This window comes from Myotis myotis, unplaced genomic scaffold (genome assembly GCF_014108235.1).
Source record: "Myotis myotis isolate mMyoMyo1 unplaced genomic scaffold, mMyoMyo1.p scaffold_m19_p_9, whole genome shotgun sequence".
Lineage (NCBI taxonomy): Eukaryota > Metazoa > Chordata > Mammalia > Chiroptera > Vespertilionidae > Myotis > Myotis myotis.
Window position 1 is genome coordinate 57,942,607 of NW_023416401.1, and position 24,763 is coordinate 57,967,369.

Below are 24,763 nucleotides of genomic sequence, written 5' to 3' on the forward strand. Positions count from 1 at the left end.
AGGCATTTGACCCTCAGCTCCTGCCCATTGTGTTCTCAGACACCACCCACCTGTCTCCAGTCTTCTAGTTGGGTAACACTAAGTCAATTAACGTCGAGCCTCAGTTTCTCCATCTGTATAATGGGAAGGAAAATTCATCTTTATCTCACAGAGTGAAATTTTATGGGCTCAAACATGTTGTGCGTAGAAAATATTTCATGAGCTATAACATACTCTGTAAGGGGCGGGGGGAGAACATCTGCTACGTGGTCTGAGTTCTGACAGTGTCCCTCTGTGGCAGGGCTCCTCCTGTACAGAAGAGAATGCCACTCAAGGAGTTTGTTGACTTACCCACGGCCACAAGCTTCTGTGCGCTGGGGCCTGCTTTGGAATTTAGGATTGTCTGACTTCTAAGACCAGTCTCTAGTAGCAATTGTTTTTTGAAGTGTGGCTTGATGAACATTTTAAAAATAGCTATATAGTTGTTGTTATTTTCAATTTTAGAGGAGGCTGATTGATACTACCAGTCCTAAGTTCCTTACAGCCAGGCTGTGGTAGGCTGCATTTAATGGCCACCCAAAGATACAGAGGCCTAATCCCTGGAACCTATAGATGTTACCTTATTCAGGAAAAGGATTTTTGCTAATGTGATTTAAGTTCAGGGTATTGAGATAGGATCATCTAGGATTATCTGAGTGGGCACAAAATGCCAGAAAAAAATATCCTTGAGGGAGGTTAGACAGGTACACAGAGAAGAGGAGGAGGAAATGCGACCGCAGAGGCAAAGATTGGAGTGATGTGGCCACAATTCAAGGAAGGATGGCAGCCACGGCAAGTAGGAAGAGGCAGGGACAGATTCTTCCTTATAGCCTCTGGAGCAGCGGTTCTCAGCCTGTGGGTCGCGACCCCTTTGGCGGTCGAAGGACCCTTTCACAGGGGTCCCCTAAGACCATCCTGCATATCAGATACTTACATGACGATTCATAACAGTAGCAACATTACAGTGATGAAGTAGCAACGAAAATAATTTTATGGTTGGGTCACAACATGAGGAACTGTACTTAAAGGACCAGAAGGTTGAGAACCGCTGCTCTGGAGGGAGCCTCTTGATTTCAGCCCACTAAGAACAATGCTGAACCTCTGGCCTCCAGAACAATGAGGAAATACATCTCTGTTGCTTTAAGCTCCCAGGTTTGTGGTCATTTGTTTCACAGGAAACAAATATGCAGATCTACATCACTTCAAAAGTCACGCTTTGAACCACTAGCATACAACCCCCTCTTTTTAAGAAAATAAGCATATCATTTAAAAAGAATTCTGGCCCGGCTGGCGTGGCTCAGTGTTGAGTGTTGACCCATGAACCAGGAGGTCAGGGTTCGATTCCTGGTCAGGGCACATGCCCAGGTTGCAGGCTCGATCCCCAGTGTGGGGCATGCAGGAGGCAGCCGATTGATTGCTGTTTCTATCTCCCTCTCCCTTCCTCTCTCTGAAATCAATAAAAACATATTTTTAAAAAATAAATAAAATAAAAGGAATTCTGTATTTACAAAAAGTAAATATAAATCTTTGATATAAAGACCACAGAGATTTCCCAGAGCACAGAGAGTTCCTATATACCCCACCCCAGTTTCCCCTATTATTAACATCAAGGTGCATTTGTCATGACTAAGAAACTAACCTCAGTACATTTCTATTAACTAAACTCTACACTTTATTTTTATTTCACTAACATCTACTTTCTGTTCCAGCATCCCATCCAAGATATTACATTACATTTAGTCATTATGTCTTTTTCATTTCCTCTGGCCTGGAACATTTTTCTCAGACTTTCCTTGCTTGTCATGACCTTGACAGTTTTCAGGAGTACTGGTCAGGTATTTTATAGAATGTCTCTCAATTTGGGTTTCTCTGATTTTTTTTCATTCTTAGACTGGAATTTGGTGAAGGAAACCACAGAGGTAATGCCCTTCTCATGTCATCAGACCAGGGGTACATGCTCTCAACAGACCTGGCCAAGACAGTGTTTGCCAGGTTTTCTCCCTGTGAAGTTATGTGTTTTTCCTCCCTTTCCACTATTCGGAAGCAAGTCACTGAGTGCAGCCCACACTCAAGGGAGGAATTAAGTTCTATACCCTGGAGGGATAAATTATTCGGAATTCTTCCATAAGGAAAATTAGTCTCTTCTCCCCCATTTATTTATTTATATCAGTCTGGGCTCACAGATATTTAGTGTATACTTGAGGCTATAATCTAATACTATGTTAATTTATTTTGTTGCTCAAATTGTTCCAGCTCTGGTCAAAGAGAACTCTTGTGTCCCTTTGACACCAATTGTTTTACATCTTGGTTGCACCAAGATAATTTCAAGTGGAACTCAGATGAACATTATTTAAGAGTTGCATTACTTACTTTAATAGACATTCAGAAAACATATAACCAGCACATCCAATTGGTGAGTTCATCAGAACTGCTGAGGACAATGCTAACGCAGTGACAATTTTACTTAAATACCTCTCTCAATTCACAGAGAGATATTAAGTAAAACCTGGTATTGGTGGTACATAGATATGGAAGAGGTTGTTAAGTTGATTTGGGAATAATTCATGTTTGAGAAACTCAGACTAGGGCAGAACCAGTCCCAAATTCAAGCAATGAGGAGGAGGAGGAGGATTATGAACAGCCTCTCTGGGACACCCCCACTCACACCCATACAATCCATTTCCAGGACCCTGCTGCCAACCAGACCTACCTGGGTGCAGATGTGTGTTGATGTTCATAATGGTGGAACCATGAAGGCCCAGGCCTGGGAGGGCGGATGCTGCACTGTGTTTGCTTCCCCAGAAAGCTGTGTGGGTGGCTTGCAGTTCAGCACCATTCTCGCTAATGAGCTTGGAGCCTTTGACCTAACAAACACCCTTCCATGTCACAGGCCTGACATGTGATGTTTCCTGAGAAGGCTCATTATTTTTACTTTTTTCCTTGTCTCATCCTTCATCTGAGATAGGCAGAAAGACACAGTGGCATCAGTGGTCAGACTGGGTACACCTCTAACTCAGGGTCTTGTCTGATATCTCTAGGCCGGCCCCCCATCCCCACTGAGGATGCTGAGAATTGAACTGGAGCATTTAGCTCGACTCACAACAGAATCCTGAGCCCTGACCCAGGTCTGCTTCCCAGTTGAACAGTGACACCCAGAACCTCTGGCCTGATCTAAAATGGAAAGCCTTTCAAAAAAGAAAAGTTTGTTTTGGGGCTTTTCGTCTGAGCTGTGGGGGCTGCAGGCTGGTATGTTCCCAGGCTTCTACACCCTCTATTGTACCTTCCCAGGGAGCTCCAGAGTCAGATGACCTGGGTTAGAATCCTAGTTCTTCTTGTGAACTAGACTAGTAACATAGCCTCTCATCTATAAAAGGAAGGGATTAACAGTACCTACATCATAGCATCACTGTGCAAATTAAATGAGATAATATATGTAAAGTGCTTAGCACAGTGCCTGCCCCATAGTAAGTGCTCAATAAATTTGTTCATTTGTTTAACAATTACTAATGTCTACTGTATGTCAAGCACTGTACTGGGTGTCAGGGACATAGGGAAAAGAAAAGAAACTAGTAAATTAATAAATAAGATAAAGTATATGAAGCAAGTTCTTTGCACAGTGCCTTATACTTAAGAAGTACATAGAAATTATTATTGTTAATAAAATAATGAAATATTGTGATTAATGAAAGAAAGAAATAAGTAGGGTGATGTGATATTAACTGAAAGAAACCTCATTTAGAAGAGAAAGTCAGGAAAGGCCCTCTATAGAGACCTAAGATGAGAAGAAACTTAGCCTTGCTAATAGCCAGGGAAAGAATGATCCAAATAGAGGAAACAGCACGTGTAAAGCCTTGAGGTCAAGAAAAACTTAGAGTGTGAGGAATAGCAAGGAAGCCAGTGTGGCTGGGATGTAATGACAGAGGGCAGTAGGCTATGGTAAGAAGTTTGGATTTTGTTCAAAGTGTGATGAAAAGCCATAACAAGATCTGATTCCTGGTTAAAAGTAGGAGAATGGATTAGAAGGGAAGAGTAGTAGAAACAGTAAAAACATCAATGAAGAGGCTATTACAGTCATTCAGACTAGAGATGTTGCTGGTTTGGACTAGGCTATAGATCAGCACTGCCCTATGATTTAACAGGAATGTGGAAATGTTCTATAGCTGTGCTTATATGGCAGCCACTAACCACCTGTGGCTCTTGAGCACTTCTTGGAACGTGTTTAGTGTAGACAAGGGACTGAAAATTTTAATTTCATGTCATTTTAATTGAAATATAAATAGTTTCTCGTAGCTAAAGTCTACTATATTGGAAAGCACAGGAAAATGGCTGTATTTTAAATACATTGAGGAGGAAAATAGGACTTATGATGATTGGGGGACAGGGAAGGAGAGGAAGAATGGAATCAAGGAAGATGCCTCATTTTTTATTTGGAAACTGGGTGAATGATACTATTTACTGATTTGGGGAAGAACAGGCTCTGAGGAGATATAAAGAGTTTTGTTTTACACAAGAGTAGCTTAAGATACTGTTGGAACATTCAAGTAGAGATATATCAAGTAGAAAGCAATATATATACATACTGGTAACTCAGGTGGCTTCTTTCTCTGCAAAACTAGAAACCCTAACCTCACCTGTTTTCTACTTCTATAGCCACCCCCCGTAGCTTAGTACTTTGTCATCTTATTGTGGACTAAAGCCCCAGTGCCCAGAGCTCTTGGCCTTCTCATCACTCCTCCTTTCTGCCTTCCAGCAGAGGGGTCTTTCAAATTGTAGAATTTTCCTCCTGGGAATCCTGTCTGAGTTTGCATCAAGAGTCTTGAGCCTGGACCAACCCTTTGATCTTTCTTTTCATTTCTCAACTTGTATCCAAAGGAAACTAGAAGCCTCCACAAAGTTTGAAAATTCATAAGAAGGTTCATCACAGCATGAATTTTTAAAGCTTGAAGTACACTAATTCTCAACTGTATCTTAGGTGACCTATCAGTAATGTTTGACACTATCGATAATTTTCCGAAACACTTTCTTCATTTACCTCTAAGACACCACACACTTATGGTTGTCCTCCTACCACGCTGATCATTCCTCAGTCTTCTTTGCTGGTTCCATCTCATCACCCTGACCTTTTTACATGACTCAGGCCTAAGATCATTCTCTCTCTATGTACTTTCTTGGTTCTCTCATGTAGCCTCATAGCTTTAAAGGCATCCATATGCTAATGGCTCCTAAATGTCTATGTCTAGCTCAGACTCTCCCCTGAATGCCATTCATAAATCCAACTGTCCACTTGATATCTCCACTTGAATATCAAACAGGCATCTCAAATTTATCATGTCCAGAACTGAACTCCTGATATTCTCCCCAAAACTTGTTCATCCCATGGTCTTTCCCGTCTCAGTTAATGCCAATTCCCTCCTTAATTTTCTCAGGCCAAAAGCCTTGACGTTATCTTCAATTCCTCTCTTTCATACTTGACATCTGGTCTATCAGCAAACCCTGCAGACTGGATCTTATATTTACCTTGAATTTAACCACTTTTGCCACCTTTGCTGCCATCCTGGTACAAGCCACTATCCCAGTGGTCAGCAAACTGCGGCTCACTAGCCACATGCGGCTCTTTGGCCCCTTGAGTGTGGCTCTTCCTAAGCCTTAGGAGTACCCTAATTAAGTTAATAACAATGCACCTACCTATATAGTTTAAGTTTAAAAAATTTGGCTCTCAAAAGAAATTTCAATCATTGTACTGTTGATATTTGGCTCTGTTGACTAATGAGTTTGCCGACCACTGCACTATCCTATTTCACGTAGTTGACTTCACACTCCATGGCCTGTTCTTACCTCTACACTTTTTTTTTTTTAAATATATTTTATTGATTTTTTACAGAGAGGAAGGGAGAGGGATAGAGAGTTAGAAACATGGATGAGAGAGAAACATCGATCAGCTGCCTCCTGCACATCTCCTACTGGGGATGTGCCCGCAACCCAGGTACATGCCCTTGACCGGAATCGAACCTGGGACCCTTCAGTCCGCAGGCCGACGCTCTATCCACTGAGCCAAACCGGTTTTGGCTACACTCTTTTTTTTTTTTTTTTTTAAACATATTTTATTGATTTTTTACAGAGAGGAAGGGAGAGAGATAGAGAGTTAGAAACATGGATGAGAAAGAAACATCGATCAGCTGCCTCCTGCACATCTCCTATTGGGGATGTGCCCGCAACCCAGGTACATGCCCTTGACCGGAATCGAACCTGGGACCTTTTAGTCCGCAAGCCGACGCTCTATCCACTGAGCCAAACCGGTTTCAGCTACACTCTTTTTTAAAAAAATATATTTTATTGATTTTTTACAGAGAGGAAGGAAAAGGGATAAAGAGTTAGAAACATCCATCAGCTGCCTCCTGCACACCTCCTACTGGGGATGTGCCAGCAACCAAGATACATGCCCTTGACTGGAATTGAACCTGGGACCTTTCAGTCCACAGGCTGACGCTCTATCCACTGCACCAAACCGGTTAAGGCTTACCTCTACACTCTTGTTTGCTCACTCTGCTCCAGCCCCTTTGCTGTTCGTGGAACAGACCAGGCCCATGCAATCAGCTTTAGAGCCTGTGCACTGGCGGTTCCCATCTGCCAAGAAAGCTCTAACACTCAACATCACCTCCCTCAGATATGTGCTCAAAAGTCACCTGGCCCCCATCTAAAACATTCTATACTCACTTCATATTCTCCTCTACTTTTTATTTTTATAGCACTTTCGCTATCTACCCTTTTATGCTTTTTAATAATTGTCTGTTTTCCCTAGTAGAATACAAATTTCAGGAGAAAGACATTTTCAGGTGGGGTATTTTTCTCTCACTGTTGCATTCCCCAATGCTTATGTGGCACGGAATAGTGCTCAATAAACAGGTAGTGAATGAAAGCCTGGAAAGAGCCTCCTTGTCCAACGGCTGGAGTGAAGACATACTGATGTTCAGGTATTATGAGGCCTTAACAACTACGTTTGCAAAGGACTCGCCAGTAGGGCCTCTCAACAGCACATGATGCTCTTCCTTCGCCCTTCCCCCCTGCGGAACATTTCTGTCTCGGAACCTTGGCTTGCGGGTCCCGGTGCAGGATACTTCCGGTTCCGCTTCTCTCTAGCCTGCGTAGAGAACTGCCAAGTCAGTTCCGGCAGTGAGCGCAGTGAGAAGCGGAGCGCGGCCTTCTCCGGGTTCCCGCGGCCTCCTCTGGGCCCCTCCAGGCCCCCGGCCCCGGCCGGCGGGTGAACTGGGGGGCCCGGGGACGGGCAGCAGGCTCTGTCCTGCAGTCCCGGAGCCCTCCGTGCGGGTGCCCACTGCCCAGGTCCAAGCTCGGAAGCGGCAGCGAACCTCGCTCTCCACCCCCACCTCCATCTCCGCGACCTGAGGGCGGTGGCCTCCCCCAGGCCCATCCTGTGCACCGCAGGATCTCCAGCCTAACCCCCCGTGGCCTAAGGGGAGCCCCGGAACCCCCGCCAAGCCACCGCGACCAGCCCCTGGACGAGACCAGCCCCCGAGGCCGCGCTGCCTTGAGCGACGGGCGTGGCGGGGCGAGAAGAATGGCGGCCGCTGGAATGCGCACAGGGAGGCCGTTAGGGCCTGGGAGGCCCAGAGGCGGGTCTGCGTGGACACAGCTCGCCCACCCTTTGGGCTGGAAGCGGCGCGGATGGGCACCAGGGGTGACTCCTCCGTCCCAGGGGGAGGAGACCTCACCTCGTCTGGACCCCGATGGACAAAGGCCTTCACGGGCCGAAGGTGAGCGGAGCCCCCTCCATGGCGGGTGGAGCGGTGAGCAGGCCTTCGGGCGGTTGGTCTTCGTTCTACTATAATCCTTGATTTCGGAAGAGAAATGGCAGGAGAATATGCCACATCTGGCTACTAGGAAGGGCCCGCCACCCTTTGCGAAGATTTACTGGCCCTTTATAGGCGCCTGTGTATATCATATGAAAAAGCTGCTCTCAGCTTTCCCCCTAACCTTTCAAAAGAGAACTTTGCTACATCTAGGCCCTTCTGGATGTAAAGAGGTTGCCAACGTGTGATAAAGTAGAGTTAGAAAATCACACGTCTTGCAAACGCCCATTTAAAAAAAGATATATCAAAAGAGATGTCTTCTGGAAATGACTTTGAGATGGAATTGTCAGACCACCGCCAGAAACGGCGCGCGACAGCCAGAGCCACGCAGCCACGGTCGCCCCGTGGGTGAGAGGACCCGGAGGGAAGACCTTGGGGAGGAAGAAAAGAAGGTTCTATGCCAGACTGGTCATATTCAGAAGACATTTTCATATTATAACCATTGTTTTATGTGTGCATTTTATTCCTCACTGCTGTATAATAGTTTGACAATGCCAAGTACTTTTTTGAAATACCTATCTTTCTATATGTTCTGAAGTGCCTGATCAAAGTAGAGGTAGTAAAAAAAAAAAAAGACATTTTAGTAAATACCTTGTTAAAATTCATATCAAATACTCTTATTTTGGGAAATGGCCAAACCACCTCTTTGACAGTACACATGTGTGCACTGGTTCAAGGGAGAAGGAAGGGCAAAGAGCTGGATGCCAGTGTGTTTCAAAAGAAGGCAGATTAACCATTGTCCTTTATGTTCATGCATTTAGTTTTCCTTAGCTGTGTATATAGTGTATATAATGGACAAATGAGTCCTAATTTACAACATCTAGTCTTTCTAGATGTTAAAGAGGTTGCCAGTGTATGACAAAAGTAGAGTTAGTAAACTAGTGCATTTTGTACATTTGTGCTGAAATTTCTAGGGAAGATTGTCTTCTGCATATTTGAGCATTGTAGCCTACATGGCTGGTGGAGGAGGGCAGGAAGGGAAGGATGGGCTTAGGCTACAGTGTTCATCTTTCAAAGACACTTTCCGATTGTAACTGTTAAATGTGTGCAGTTTATTCAAAACTGCTGTGTATATAGTGGACAAATTCAGTCCTTTTTTGAAACATCTAGTCCATCTAGATGTTTAGAAGTGCCCAACGTATGTTAAATGTAGAGGTAGTAAAATATCACTTTTGTAAATATCTTTTTACTAAAATTCATAGGAAATACTATCTTTTGGGAATGGAATTGTTAAACCACCTCTGTGAGCAATATACTATAGTCGATATTTGTTCAGTAGTTTGGAGGAGGTGGGAGGAAAAGAATTGCAAAAGGTAATATGCTAGTGTGTTCATATTTGGATATTTTCAGATAAAACCATTTTTATATGTTATGTGCATTTTGTTTTGCTGTGTATATAATGGACAAATAAGTCCTAAAATTGCAATAGCTAGTCTTTAGATGTTAAAGAAGTTGCCAGTATATGACAAAGTAGTAAAATTAATCATATTTTGTACACTTTGTGTTGAAATTCATAGGAAAGCTTGTCTTGTGTAAATGACTTTTGGATATGAATTTGTTCAACCACCTCTGAATATTACACACACCTGTACTTGTCCACTGGATTGGTGGTGAAGAGAAGGGAGTGAGAGGGAATGGTTCAGGCCAACATGGTTATATTTAGTAGATACCTCAGATTATAACCATTGTTAGTATGTGCAATTTTAACAGTGCTGTGCACATTGTGGGCAAGTAAGAATTATATGAAATATCTAGTCTTTCCAGACATTTAGAAGTGCTTGATGTACTTAAAAGTAGAAGTAGTAGAATGCTTCTTGTAAATAGCTTTTAAAACCTGATAGAAGATACTGTCTTTAGAAATGGAATTGTTAAATCACCTCTCTGAACAGTGTACTCTATGTAATTGTTCACTACTAGGTTGAAGGAAGTGGGAGGGAAGAAATTGCAAAAAGATGTTTTGCTAGTGTGTAATAGAAAACTTTAGCTTATCCTTTGCCACTCTATATGTTACATGCATTTCATTTACCTTTACTGTATATATTGTGAATATACTGGACAAATAGGTCCTAATTTTATAATATCTAGTCTCTAGATATTAAAGAGGTTGCCAATGTATGACAAAAGTAGAGTTAGTAAACGAACACATTTTGTACACTCTGTGTTAAAATTCATAGAAAGGCTGTCTTCTGAAAAGGACTTTGGAAATCAGATTGTGAAATCTACCTGTAAGTGACACATGTGCCTACTCAGCCCATGGAGTTGATGGTGGTCAGGAGGAAATGAAGGCTCCAAACTAGAATATTCCTATAAGGAAGACACTTTCAGATATAACCATTGTTACATGTGTGTAGTTTATTCAACACTACTGTGTATATAGTGGACAAACTTAAGTCCTTATTTGAAACATCTAGTCTTTCTAGATGTTTAGAAGTGCACAAAGTATGTTAAAAGTAGGGGTAGTAAAATGACACATTTTGTATATATCCTTTTGTTAAAATTCATTTCAAATACTATGTTTTGGAAATGGGATGATCAAACCACCTCTCTGAGCAGTACACATTATTATATTTGTACTGGTTCAGGGAGGAAGGGGAAGAAAGTGCAAAGGGCTTTATACCAGTATGTTTATAGTTAGGCAAGATTAACCGTCTTCTCTTGTGCCTGGGCATTGCATTTTACTTAGCTGTGTATATATTGTATGTGAAGGACAAGCTGTTCTAATTTACAACATCTAGCCTTTCTAGGTGTTACAGAGGTTGCCAGTGTATGACAGAAGTAGTTAGTAAACAAATACATGCTGTACAGTTGGTGTTAGATTCCTAAGAACTGTTTTGAAAACATGAGACGTAAAATTGTTAAAATCCTCTCTAAGCATTACAGATGCTTATTGTACTGTCCACTGTGTTGATAGAGATGAAAAGGGAAAGGGTTTTAGGCCAGAAAGTTCCTTCCTATTCAGAAGACACTTAGATTATTGCCTCTATGTGCAGTTTAATCAAATCTGTATTTGAGATGGCTAGTCTTTCTAGATGTTTGAAAGTGCGCAACATATGTTAAACGAGTTAAAGTAACACCCTTTAAGTATTTTTTCTGTTAATTTATAGGAATGGTGGTATTTGAGGAATGGAATTGTTAAATTTGATGTCTTGGAGAGTATGCTGACTGTTCACAAGGGAAGGGGGAGGGAAGGAAGTACAGAAAAAAGGTTCTGTGCCCATGAGTCTTTAGAGAAATTAAAATTATCTAACCATTATTACATATATGCATATTAGTTAATATTGCTGTGCATTCAAGGATAAAGCCTGAAGTATATAAAAAGTAGAGGTAGTAAAATAATCCCTTTATAAAAGCCCTCTTGTTAGTTTTTAGGAAGGACTGTCGTCTGGGAGTGTCTGTTAAGCCACTTCTTGGAGCCAGGTGTTCTGTATTTAGTCACTGACGTGGTGGAGGAGGGAGAAGAGGAAGGGTGAAGGGAAGGGCTCTTTGCTAATATCTCCATACCTAGAAGAAAGTTTTAGGTTATAACTATAGGTCTATGTGCATTTTTGTAAAGTTTCTGTGTTTATTGTGGACAAGGTTCTTTATTTTGCAACATTGGAGCCTTTTAGATGTCCTTAGGTGACAATGTCTGATAAAAAGTAGAGCTAGTGAATTAACCAATTTGTAAATATCTTTTTGTTATAATTGTTAGAAAAGAGGCATCTTGGACATGGAGTTGTTGAACCATCTCAGAAATGGACATCAGAACTTGTTCATTCATACCAAGGGGTCTGTGTGGATGTGTTCATATTCACATTGTGGTGATAACCACTGATGTGCATGCATCTCTTTAGACTGCTATAGGAATATGTTGTTAAGTACTTCCGTTAAAACTTGCCACCTTGCTAATATTTTAAAGTATAAATCATAATTCTCTTAGAAGCATTATACTTTGTGTACTCTTGCTTTGGGTCTCATTTTTAATGGAACATGAAGGGAACACATTATTTTAATTATAACTTTGTGAATATCTTTTATCTAGACGTTTGTTGCTATTTTTGTCCTTTATGAAATTTTTGTCACCAAGTAAGACAGGATTACATTTTCTTCCAGATTGAGTTGATGTTGGGTATTCTTGCTTATCAAAATACTCATAGCTTTGGGACTTTGAAATGGTAAATATTCATGATGTGTGAGCAAGCATGATACATAACTGTACCATCTTAATTACAGAAAAATGAAAGCTTAGTTGTGTAGATACACAGGACTTAGAAGGACACGTCAGATTGTAAACTGCTTGTGATTATGGATGGCTAAGTTCTTTGCTTGTGTTTTTCAGTTTCCTATATATGCACATGTTAACTTTAAAAAAATAAATGTTACTTTAAAAGCCTATATGAAGTCTTCATTGCTTGTAAAGTTAGCATACTCCATAGAAGCACGGTGTTCACACCCTTCATGCTTGGACCCTGCAGTATCTGAAGTTTCACGTCTTGTGATACCTTCATCCATCGCTTAGATATTAGCACTCCTGGGAGCTCTGCTGTTCTTTAAGTTAACCTTGCACTTTGGTTGGTGATTCCAACTTTGCTCAAGCTATTCCTTCTGCCTATAGTGCCCTTTTTACGTTTTTCACTTAGCAACTCAAAATTTATATACAGTCTTATCTGTGAGAACCTGACACCTGAGAAAGTGCCAGAACCAAATGTCAGAAGTTATGCTTTTTCCCTTGCAGCCCCTATTTGTGCCTTTTTTTGTTTGTTTTGTTAATCCCCACCTGAGGATATTTCCACTGGTTTATTTTTTAGAGAGGGAGCGATAAGAGAGACATCAATTCCCCAATGGGGTGGGGAAAGAACCTACAACCCAGATATGTGCCCTTGACCAGAATCTTACCCTCGACCCTTCGGTGCACAGGTCAATGCTAACTATTTAGCACACCAGTCAGGGCTATTTGTGCCTTTTATATATGGAACCCACTTGTATCATCATTGTTACTTGAAAGTCTACTGGATTGAGCTCAGGCCTGAATCCTCTCCCTGCACCACAGGATGCCACACAATGCTGACACAGAGCCAGAGTTAGGAGCTGAGGAAATGTCTTGAATGCAAAGGAGGCAAATGCTCAGTTTTTTCGATGGACTGGTTCTGCATTTCTGTTACAGGCACTGTTTGAATGGTTGGCTTCCCAGGCTGGAAGTTGATTCTATAGCTGACGTAACCAGAGGGTGCAGGTCAGATGCAGCACCGCCCACCCCCAAGTCAGGCACAGAAAACCTCTAATGATATACCAGAAGGGTTCTTACTCCCAACTTGGAAGTGAGGCTCAAGATACACCTCCACATGTGGGGAGATAATGTTTCTAGTGTTTCCCTGGGTGCTATTGGTATAACCTGGGTGGGCTGGGAACCAGTCAGAGCAGGCCCGTCCCACCACCTCAACCCAGAATCAGGCCTCCACCCCATCTCTCCTGTTGATGCCCTTATGAGACAGGTGTCAGCTGACTGAAATGGGCTTCAGGAAGGCACACATGTCTTGAATCTCTGGTCTGAAGGGGGAGAACCAGGTGAACTTGGACAACTCATCCCAGGCTGGGACCAGTCTGCAAGCCCCAAATCTACTAGAGCTGGAGATAAAAGCTGAAACTCTCCTCTGCAATTTAAGGTGGATTCACCCATAAAGGTCACCAGGGGGAGATAAGGCTCAAAAAGCTAAGAGTTGAGGTTAGCTCTTAGAAAAGCTGTCCTGTACCATGAGGGCAAAGCTAGTCCTCTGGACAGAAGAGGAAAGAGGTTCAGAGAAGGTGCAGCCCCATTGGGATCACAGGGAAAGCACACTGGACAAGTAGGTAGTCAGAGGCCGCCGCTCTCATCTAAGCTCTCTGACTAACTGGGAAATGGCCAAATGATCCCATTTGGGCCTCAGTCTCCTCATCTATAAATGAGGGGTTCGTTCTGGCCATAAAACTTGGGTTTGCCTCTCCAGATCAGATGCTGGGCCTTTTAAAGCCACACATTTCAACAGCGTCAGAGACAGGGCCAGAAGCTTCTAAATACCATTCTCTATTAAAGGAACAGGGTCCTTGGAGAAATGGATAATTCCAGGGCTGCAGCAGGGAAAGTAAAAGATGATCCTAGGATATCATGTGGCAGAAAACAAGAAAGTGCTCAGAAAATGATAGAAACACGTGAAAAGGACAACAGAAGCCAGCTTGGAATAAGCCAATTTTCCATTGGCCACATCTAACAATTTGTGCATCAAAATATCCTATGTAATAAAAACCTAATATGCTAAGTGTCCAGTCGTCTGGTTGTCCATACAACCAATCAAAGTGTAATATGCTAATGATATGCTAAGGCCACTCAACCACTCCCTATGACATGCAGTGACCCCCAGGGGGCAGTCAACCGGTTGACCAGTCACTATGACGTGCACTGACCACCAGAGGGCAGATGCTCCGACCGGCAGGTTAGCTTGCTGGTGGGGTCCGGCCAATCAGGACTGAGCAAGATGGGCCAGACACGCCCTGGAGCCCTCCCACGGTCCCTCCCCAGCTGGCCAACCTCCCCCGTCCCTTCCCGTCCCTGATCGTGCACCGGTGGGGTCCCTCGGCCTGGCCTGCACCCTCTTGAAATCCAGGACCCCTCGGGGGATGTCGGAGAGCCAGTTTCGGCCCAATTCCACAGGCCAGGCTGAGGGACCCCACTAGTGCACAAATTCGTGCACTGGGTCTCTAGTAGAATGATAACAACATTAAATAAAATAGGATACCACGAGTCCAATGCTGATATAACTGAATAAATGAAAAGCATTATAAGAAAGGGAATATTCAGCCATGGCTGGTGTACTCAATGGTTAGAGCATCAGCCCACACACCAAAGGGTCACAGGTTTGATTCCTGGTCAAGGATACCTACCTGGGTTGCAAGTTCAATCCCCAGCCCCAATCTGGGGAGTGCAGGAGGCAACCAATCGATGTCTCTCTCACATCAATGTTTTTCTCTATCTCCCTCTCGTCCACTCTCTCTAAAAATCAATGGAAAAAAATATCCTTGAGTGAGTATTAAAAAAAAAAAAAAAAATAGAAGGTGCCAAACCGGTTTGGTTCAGTGGATAGAGCATCGGCCTGCGGACTGAAAGGTCCCAGGTTCGATTCCGGTCAAGGGCATGTACCTTGGTTGCAGGCACTTCCCCAGTGGCGGGTGTGCAGGAGGCAGCTGGTCGATGTTTCTCTCTCATCGATATTTCTAACTCTCTGTCCCTCTCCCTTCCTCTCTGTAAAGAATCAATAAAATATATTTTAAAAAAAATAGAAGGGATATTCAAAGTACCTCCCTCACAAAATAATTATTAAAAGGCAATAAGGCACAATCAACAGAATGAAAAGATAACCTATGAATTGGGAGAAAATATTTTCAAATCATATGTAATAGGGGTTAATATCCAGAATACATAAAGAACTCTTAACAACAAAACCAACCCAACATAAAAATGGACAAAGGACTTGAATAGACATTTTTTTCAAAGATGACATACTAATGGCCAGCAACCATATGAAATAATGTTCTACTTCACTATTAGGGAAATGTAAATCAAAAACACAATGAGCCCAGCCAGCGTGACTCAGTGGTTTAGTGTCAACCTATGAAGCAGGAGGTCATGGTTCCATTCCGTGGTGAAGGCACATGCCCAGGTTGTGGGCTCGATTCCCAGTAGGGGGCGTGCAGGAGAATCCATGATTCTCTCTCATTGATTTTTCTCTCTCTCTCCCCCTCTTCCTTCCTCTCTGAAATCAATAAAAATACATTTATTTATTTTTTTTAAAGAAGAAGAGAGGGGGTCAGGGGCTCTGCACAGCCCTGGGTTTGGAGTGAGGTCAGATGAACACCTAATGGACCGCTCAAATTTTACAAAATGATAGTAGTGAAGCTCCAGGAAGGGAAGGAGCCCAGCTGAAAGTCGTTCAGCACATATTCCAACATGCCACCTTCCCACTGCACCAGCTCTCCCCTCAGGGCTATAGCCTACAGCCGTCAGCAGCCATGAAAATTCTTGTTTCAGCTTTCTGCTGCTTCTCAGCACTTTGAAACTACTGGACTTCATTGTTGGCCCTGAGCCAGTGACTACAGATTCTGCAACTCAGAACCCTTGTGGTAAACCCTTAAGTCCCCAAATAACAGAAAAGCATCACAGCAAAATGGCCTCTGGTGGTACTCTGGGAGTTGCAAAGTTACTCATTTCACCCTTTAGACTTCCCATATTGGAAGGTAAGATTTTTCCTCGAGTTATATAAAAAAAGAGTAAAGGATTAAAAAGAATGGTTTTGCTTCCAACCCCAAAATGGGATCTTAAACACTTCCTATAACAAATACTGGCAACATCTCCCATGTTTATTTTTCAAATGTTTTTTCTTTCTTTTTTTTTTTTTCATCTCCCCCAAACAGTGGAAGCTGTTAGTGCTGAGAGCTATATTTTTAGCTCATGTGGCCTGGGTGTGCCTCTCCAAGTATGACTGGGCTTATTTACATATGGAAAATTCCAGAGGGTGATTATATTCTCTCCAGCACCATTCCCCAGTTGTGTGTGCAGAATTTCTTTTTTGAAAACAGGTGGCGCATGTGGGATAGATGAATAACATGGTGTAACAGTACATACACTGTAATGCTGACTGCCTAGGAGGGCTCTGGGGTGCAGAGAAAGCACATGGGAGTTCCTGGAACAGTGCACCACCTGATTGCCCACTGAGCTTAGATAGGCTTTGCCTCTCTGAGCTTCAGGCTCTTCATCTGTCAGATGGAGATAATGCCACCTACTCAGTTGCCAAGAAATATTTTCAGGGTAAGTGATGGCCTCTATTGAGTACGTCACATAATGCCTGGCATACGCTGGGCACTCAATACCTGAGCCCAGGCCCTTCTGCCTCACGGCAGATCACTGTGCACTTCCTGACCCCAGGATCTGTGCCCAGATGGGCAGTGAGGACTTCTGTAGCACTAAAAACATAGTTGGCTGCTAACCATTGTGCCAAGTGGTATCATATTTGCTCCTTCTGAATGAGCAAATAAATCCTAACTTGTCCTGCCCTGCCTGATTCTGATCCCTGCTCCATATTGCTGAGTGTGTGTGGAGGAGGGAGCCTTGAAAACAACTGCTTGCTCATCCTGAAGCTCACAGCCTGGAAGCTAGGAGGCTCTCACATACTTACAAGCAACCACAAGCCCTCCCACACTGTTTCACCCATCCTTCTTGCAACAGCGCCCTCACCCACAGTGCATGCTAATTCATGCTTTGGAGACCTGCCTCTGTGCTCTTCCCTCCAAGGCTGCCCCTTAATGTTGACAGTAACCATTCACTTTAGTGAAGAGTCAGGAGGTTGGGCAAGATGCCAGCCAGGACCGCCTCACCCCAAATCTCTTGGGGATGGCCTTTATCACTGATGATTAAGGCTTAGCCTTCCAAAGCCGGTTTCCTATCCCATTGAAAGGGGAAGCGAGTCTCCGGATGGCCAAATTGACCTCAGTCAAAAAGGTGCTAGTAACATCTAATGTGTATTGAGCACTCTACCTGTGTAACCCAAATATAGCTGGGGCCTCATGTTGCCCTCTCTCAGCTTGGTTACTGAAATGAAAGAAACAGCAGTACGGCATAAAACCTAGTTAAGAGCTATTCAAATGTTTACTTGATTTCTCAAGGAAATCCCAAAGGAGAAACACATTCTCAATACAGAGAAAAACTCCTCGAAGTCCTCTTTAGACATTCTCATTCTGGGTTCTTCTATTGCACTGTGCTCTTTCTCTGCTCCCCTCGACACTTCCTGAAGACCAGCCCCACAGTCTCTTCCCCCGCCACCCCCACCGTGTCTTTCCTCCCAGGTTGCCCTTCTAGTCTGTTTTGTCACCCACTACTCTCCTGGGAAACATGGTCTACCTCCTGTTCTGCAAGTTTTTTCTCTCACTTTCCAAGAAGGAGGATCCAGGAATCATGGTGAATACAATCCTCCACCGTGCTGTACATGTACCAACTCTTTTAGTCCTCAACAGCCATTAAGTGGCAGAGCTGGGATCTTAGCCCAAAGGTTATCAGATTTCAGTCAGATGCTTAGCAAGATGGCTGTCATGGAATAAGTGCTCAGTAATAAGTTTCTGTCCCCATATCCTATCTGTTCAAGAACCTTCAAGGGCTCCCTATTGCCTGGAGCAGGAGTAAGTAAATTACGGCCCACAGGCCAAATCTGACCTGCTACTTGTTTTTGTAAATAGAGCTTTATCGGAACACTAAAGTTAATTTCACCATACAAAGCTGAGTAGTTACCATAGAGACTGCATGGCTGGCGAAACCCAAAATATTTATTATTTGGCTCTTTACAGAAAGGGTTTGCTGATCCCAGGCCTAGAGAATAAGAGGGAGCAGAGACTGTCTCTTATCCTCCTTTGAATCTGCTATGGAGCAAGTACTTAATAAATTTTAACTGAATGAACAAGATGTCCACACCATCATCTTTGAGCCACAGCCCTACATGCAAAGAGATCCCACATAAAGTCAGACATTCCCACTTACGTAGGTCCAAAACAGTGCCACCCCATCCTTGTAGGTCACAGACAGCCCTTCCAGGACTACCACAGATGTCTCAGATTCCTTGAACTTCTGGATCTATTAGGGGAGTTGAGATGATTAAATTCATTGCTTCTCTACCCTTTCCCACCCATACTCCCTTCTGATAGAAAAATTCCATATTCCTTCTCCTTTGCTGTGCAACATAACAAATTTTCTTTTAAATTCAGCATATAAAAGTATAATGTTGAATATGTTTTTCAAACTATACTCGCCCCCCTCACTCATAAAAACCATTGATCTTGTCCAACTTGCTCATTTTGCCACTGGAGAAATGGGGTGAAGATAAAGAACTCAAGGTGCTCAAGGGGGTTGAGTGAGACGGAAACAGAGCCAGGTTCTCCAGAGCTTCCGATGTCCAGTTCAGCACTCAGCTGTCCCTCAGACTCCACTCCTTGCCAGGGTAGGCTAGGTGAGTGTTCAAGTGTGTAGGATGCGGGAGGGTTCATATCTCTCCTGGTGGCCCCTGGCCAGGCCCTTGTGCTGTCATGGCCTCCACCAGGCCCCCTGGCACTGTCACAGCTAAACTATGGGATTTCCCAAGGGAGAGAGGTAAGTGGGCACTGGGTCTGTGGTGCCAACTTAGGTCAGTGACAGGTGGCTACAGATTCAGGATCCATCTGTAAGTCCAATCAACCACCTCCTTGTCTCTGGCCTGCCTCCTATCTCTCAGGCTGCTTGATCCTCATCCTTGACCCAGGATGCCGCTCCTGTCACGCTGCCCACCTTTGGCTTTGTATTCCTCCCTCCCTCCACAGTCACGATCACTCCAGTCTCTGGCAACACCCTGTCAGTCTGACAGAGGTGCTTGAAGAGCATTGGCAAAATAGCAGTTTGTAGGCCCAACACAGCCCACATATGTTTGTTTGCCTAACACAGTATTTCAAAAACAATTTGAATTAGTTGTTCACATTTAAAAACCAGTAGGAATCTTCTTAAATATTTGGTTTCTTGGTTCTCTTGAAAAATAGACCAGTAGTACCAGGCCTACACTTATTTTCTGGCATCAATTGTCTGGGTCTAAGGAGCAGCTGCTCCATCGAGATGGGAACGTGTGCACCAGTCCCCACCATCCTCTGTTGTTTCCCCAGTCCTTCTGCTGCTCTCCTTTAGATGACTTGTCTGGCCTTGGAAGGCATTTGAGTTCGCAACCCCAGTCTTGCTCACTTTGGTCTGAACCCCTCTGTGCCTCCTATCCATCTTTTCAGATACAACCCTCCCACCCTGAGAGTATCTTCATTGATTAACCCATCCATGCCCAGCCTCCTGCCTCCTGACCATCCACTCACCCAGCCCCACAAGTGTCAAGGGAAACAGTGCCCCAGTTGCTGCCCCTAAACATTTGTCCAGACCCACAGCTCAGCCCCCGGTAGCCCCCACTCCAAGCTCCACAACTCCCATGGTGTCCATTCAAGAAACACAGTGGCCAAGCCTCCATCCTTTATTTGGTCTAAACAAGGACTCCTGCATTCTTGTACCGAGGCAGAAGTTCTTGGATTTTGTACCGGGGTGCCTTGATGGCCTGGACAATCCTCAGTGGGGGGAGGTTTTTCCGGGGTGCCATAAAAATGGGATAATTAGGTTTAGTCTTCTTGTTGAAGTTACACAAATCCAGCATCAGAGACTTGGGGTTGTAGATCTCTTTCTTCTTGTACTGAATTGGGGGGAGTGGTGGATGTCGGCGAGGCTCCTCCAGCAGATGTATCAGATCCTTCCGGAAGATATTCCAGCTGTTCTCCATGAGGAACTTCTGGCACATATCGTTATCACTGAAGGTAAGGCATAGATGCTGAGGTTCCCACGCCACCTCCTCCCTGTGCCCTGCCCTTCCAGTCTTGCCTCCCATCACTCTTTTCAATCCCTAAACACAGTGTGCTCCTTCCCACCTCTGTGCCTCTTCCCAGACTCTTCTCTCTGCCTCCTTTACCTTTCCACGCTTTCTTCCCCTAGACCTGTGCTGCTCCCCACAATGCCCACGAGCTGCATGTGGTTGCTGAGTCCCTGAAGTGTGGCCAATGTGAATTAGAGCTATACCGTGAGTCTAAAACATACACCCACTTCCAGAGACTTACAACAAAAGAAGAATGTAGAGTATCTAATTAATAATTTTTATATTGATTATATGTTGAAATGATATTTTAGATATACTGAATTCAATAAAATATATCATTACAGTTAATTGCACCCATTTCTTTTTAGTTCTTTAATGTGGCCACTGAATTACGTATGCAACCATTAGCCACCAGGGAAATGTAAATCAAGGCCACAATGAGATACCAATTATGTCTACTAAAAGGGCTACAATTCAAAAGATAGATCATAAATGTTGATGAGGATATGAAAATATTGGTTTCCAATATATTATTGATGCGAATGTAAATTGGTACAGCCACTTTGGAAAACAGTCTGGCAGCTCCTCAAAGGTTAAACATAGTTATTTATGACCCAGCAAGTCTACTCCTAGGTATATATCCAAGAGAAATGGAAACATATGCCAACATAAAAACTTGAACAAGAATGTTCATAGCACTTCCCCTTTTGACTGCCACATTTTCTCCCAATAGATTCTAGTGGCTAGGCTTATGGGATAGAGTAACATCGCCATGGTCTGAAGGGGGAGGATTTATGTCCCACTTCTGTATGAAATGGCTAAACACACAAAAAAAGAAAAAGAATGTTCATAGCAGCATTATTCATAAAAGCCAAAACGTAGGAACAACTCAAATGTCCATTATCTGATGAATACATAAAGTATGGTATACACATGGAATATTATTTGACAATAACAAGGAATGAAGTATTGATACTACTGCTACATGGATGAAACTTGAAAATATTATGCTAAAAAGCAAGTCACAAAAGACCACATATTGTAGAATGCCACTTGTAAGAAATATCCAGAGCAGGCATATCTATAAAGATGGAAAGCAGCACTAGCCGGTTTGGCCCCGGTGGATAGAGCATCAGCCTGTGGACTGAAGGGTCCCAGTTTCTATTCTGGTCAAGGGCACATACTGGGATTGTGGGCTCGATCCCCAGTAGGGGGCATGCATAAGGTAGCCGATTAATGATTCTCTCTCATCGATGTTTCTATCTCTCCCTCTCCCCTCCTCTCTGAAATCAATAAAAATATAAAGAAAAGAGGGAAAGCAGATTGATGCTACCTTGGACTGGCCTTGGTGTCCTGGCTCTATTTTGCCCCCTGCCCTCATAGCATGTGAGGGTGGGGAAAGTGGGGGAGGCTGGCATGGGCTCAGCACTCATTGACTAATTTCCTTCTGAGACCACAGCAAGTGAAGGGTAAGTTCAATTTCCATTGACTCGCCTGTACCCTCACCTAAGGAGGCAAACCTAATAAATCACGAACAGATTAGAACATTCTCCGGGCTCCATTATTTCACCAGAACAGATTCCACTAGGATCCATAGAGAGCAACTTAATAAAAAATCCAGTGGTTGGAGTGGGCTACAAGCTAGTCCTATTGGTCTCAGTGGTGTATCAAAGTCAGCTCCCACCAGCTCACGGGAGATGATTGTGTGCATCTCTTCTCAACTCCATCAGGTTGGTAGCTCGAAATTGGGCACGGTGGGAGTATGTCCACCAGAGGAATGGGCAAATACTTCAAATCAGGGTTACCTCCCACCTCCCAGAGAGTTTGCTGTTAAACCTTCACCAGCACCCCACTAGAAAGTCTTCACTTAATTTCCATTAACTTCCAATTTTTTATATAATAGACAACGACACACTATTTAACTCTGACTTAGCGCTTACCATGTGCCAAGCACTTTACATTTGTTAATGAATTTGATCCTCATAACCATCCCAATTCACAAACATGGAAGCTGGGGCCAAAGAGGCTAAGAAACTCACCAAACCCTGAGGGGGCAAGCAGGCAATTACAAATTCTTAGGGGATCTTCTTTTTCCAAGTTAAGACAGACCCGATTCCATGTTACCTCCTGATGCTGATGGTCATACTGATTTTTAATCGGTTTTTCACTAAACAGGGTAGCTCTTCTAGAGACCTCAGCTCCATGCAGGCACTTTAGTTCCATTCCCTGCCTCACTTGAACTGAAAGTTTCATCTGTCCTTGCAGGCTGTACAACTTCAACCCATTATTCCCTTAAACCCCATCCTTGTTGGGTAATCCCAACACTGGATCCCCCTGTGCTTTGGCTTTTAGGCTCCTCTTCATTTGCCCTTGGAAATTTCCCTTCTTTCCTATGATTATATTCTACATGGCACTCACTGTGTTTTGTAGGGAGAGGTTTCAGGATATCTAGCCTGTAGCATTCACAGGACAGGTGTCTCAGTCAGTGACTATGTGACCTATAGGATGTCACAGGCCCTTTCCTGGGCCCTCACGATCCTCAGTTAAAACATGGAGGATTTGAGCTAGATACTGGCTATTATTTCTGCCTGCTTTAGCAAAACCATGAGTTCAACAATTAATGAATAAGCCAGAATTCAATCTGTCAGCATTATAGATGATTGCAACAAAATGCTGACTGGGCAGCCCAAACATCTGCCACCCTTGAGTTTATGTAAGCCTTTCTGAATTTCAATTCAACAGGCATTAACTGATATTCATCATGTGCCAGGCATTATGCAGGAGCTACAGCTCCTTAAATCGCTTGGGTAGTTACGTCTAACTAGCCATTTTCTATATTGGTAGTGCACGCGAACCAGAGAACTATGGCATCTTTGAACTGCAAGGAATCACCACTGTTTTCCAACTTGTTTTTCTCACAGAACTGCCCCAATTTGGGCCATATCTGCATGTTATCTGTTTTTTAATTTACTAATGATTTTTCCTTAAATCTGCTTAGTTTCTTTCACTTAAATATTTACTTTGGCTTTGTTCTAAGCAACAAAATCTGTCAGGTCATGGGCACAGTGCATGAATCATGCTTTTTCTCTAGTTCACACTAGAATAGACATTGCTGTTAAAACTAACAATGTCAATCCATGTGCTGCCTGAAATCATCCTGTAAACCTTCCGTGAATGTGTTCCATACTTTAGGAAACACTGTTCTAATCTAATTTTCTTGTTTTGCAGATTGGAGTCTGAAGCCTAGAGGAGGGGAAATGACTTATCCAAGGTCATACAGATCCCATATAAAATTCTTTCATGTGTTTATGGGATATAGCTACAGATCTCCTGACTTCACACCTCTTTCTCTACCATTGGAATCACTTGCTTCCCACACATGCCAGCAAAACCAAGTCTGATCACAGTATCACCACAAGAAAAAAAGGGGGGAAGATGCAAAATTGTATAATCAGCATGATTCCCATTATAAAACTTTGTGTGTATGAATAGTAAATGCACATTTGGCATAGATCCATGCTGTAAATAAATACTAAAAAGAAATACACAAAACACTAATTGGGATTGGTGGAGGAATGCACATAATTTTGGTTTTCACCTTTTTAAATGTTCAGCATTTTCTACAATGAATATGCCCCATTTAGTCAACATTTACCTGCCAGATACTATACAGGTGCTAGAGATGAAAGACAGATAAAGTCCAATCCCTGCCTTCGTGAAGCAACGAATCAAGTGGTGGAGGAAAGATATATACAAACTACGTGGCTGTCAACAGCTATAATACAATGTGTGTGGTAAGTGATAGAGCCACAGAGGGAGCACGATGAGTGTGCAGAATGGGGTTATGACCCCAATTGAGGGCCAGTCAGGAAAGGTTGTCTTGAGAAGATGAATCTTAAAGAATGAGCAGGAATTTACTAGAAAAAGAGAGATAGGATTGGGGGCGGGGGGCGATGGCATTTCAGGTAGAAAGGCCTACAGTGGCAAAAGCGATTATATGGAGGGTCCAGGAGGCCATCTGCCTGGGTTGTTGGAGAGGTTGGAGGTGGAGGAGGTGCTGCAAGGGAGTTAAGGGGTCAGACCATGAAGAGCCACTTATGTGGCATTAAGTCACACTGTATCCTATAGGCAGTGAAATAACCCTGCAAAGTTTTGTGTGTGGTTTTTTTTCAAATATATGTTTATTGATTTCAGAGAGGAATGGAGAGAGAAAGATAGAAACATCAATGATGAGAGAAAAATCATTGATGGGCTGCCTCCTGCACGCCCCCTAGTGGGGATCAGCCTACAACCCGGGCATGTGCCCTTGACCAGAATCGAAACCAGGACCCTCTAGTCCGCATGCTGATGCTCTATCCACTGAGCCAAACCGGCTAGAGCATGGATCACAATTTTCTAAACTATCCCTTTAGTAACACATGTGGGTGGTGATGGTTTTTCTATTATGAATATGACTGCTAT

At 43.4% G+C, this 24,763-nt stretch overlaps 1 protein-coding gene and 1 non-coding gene across 3 annotated transcripts in view; one reads left to right on the top strand and one right to left on the bottom strand.

The window, feature by feature from the left end:
• Positions 1–19,851: 19,851 nt before the first annotated feature.
• CNBD2 (cyclic nucleotide binding domain containing 2) overlaps positions 19,852–24,763 on the bottom strand; it is a 59,404-nt gene continuing 54,492 nt past the window's right edge. For both annotated transcript variants that reach the window (XM_036323149.1, XM_036323150.1), the window contains one exon: positions 19,852–20,240. In XM_036323149.1, coding sequence (XP_036179042.1) covers positions 19,922–20,240 — 319 coding nt within the window. In that variant the 3' untranslated portion in view covers positions 19,852–19,921. The remainder of the gene's footprint in view (positions 20,241–24,763) is intronic.
• Positions 21,002–21,134, top strand: LOC118663897. Its single transcript, XR_004970196.1, has one exon. It is a non-coding gene; the product is annotated as a small nucleolar RNA SNORA29 (small nucleolar RNA).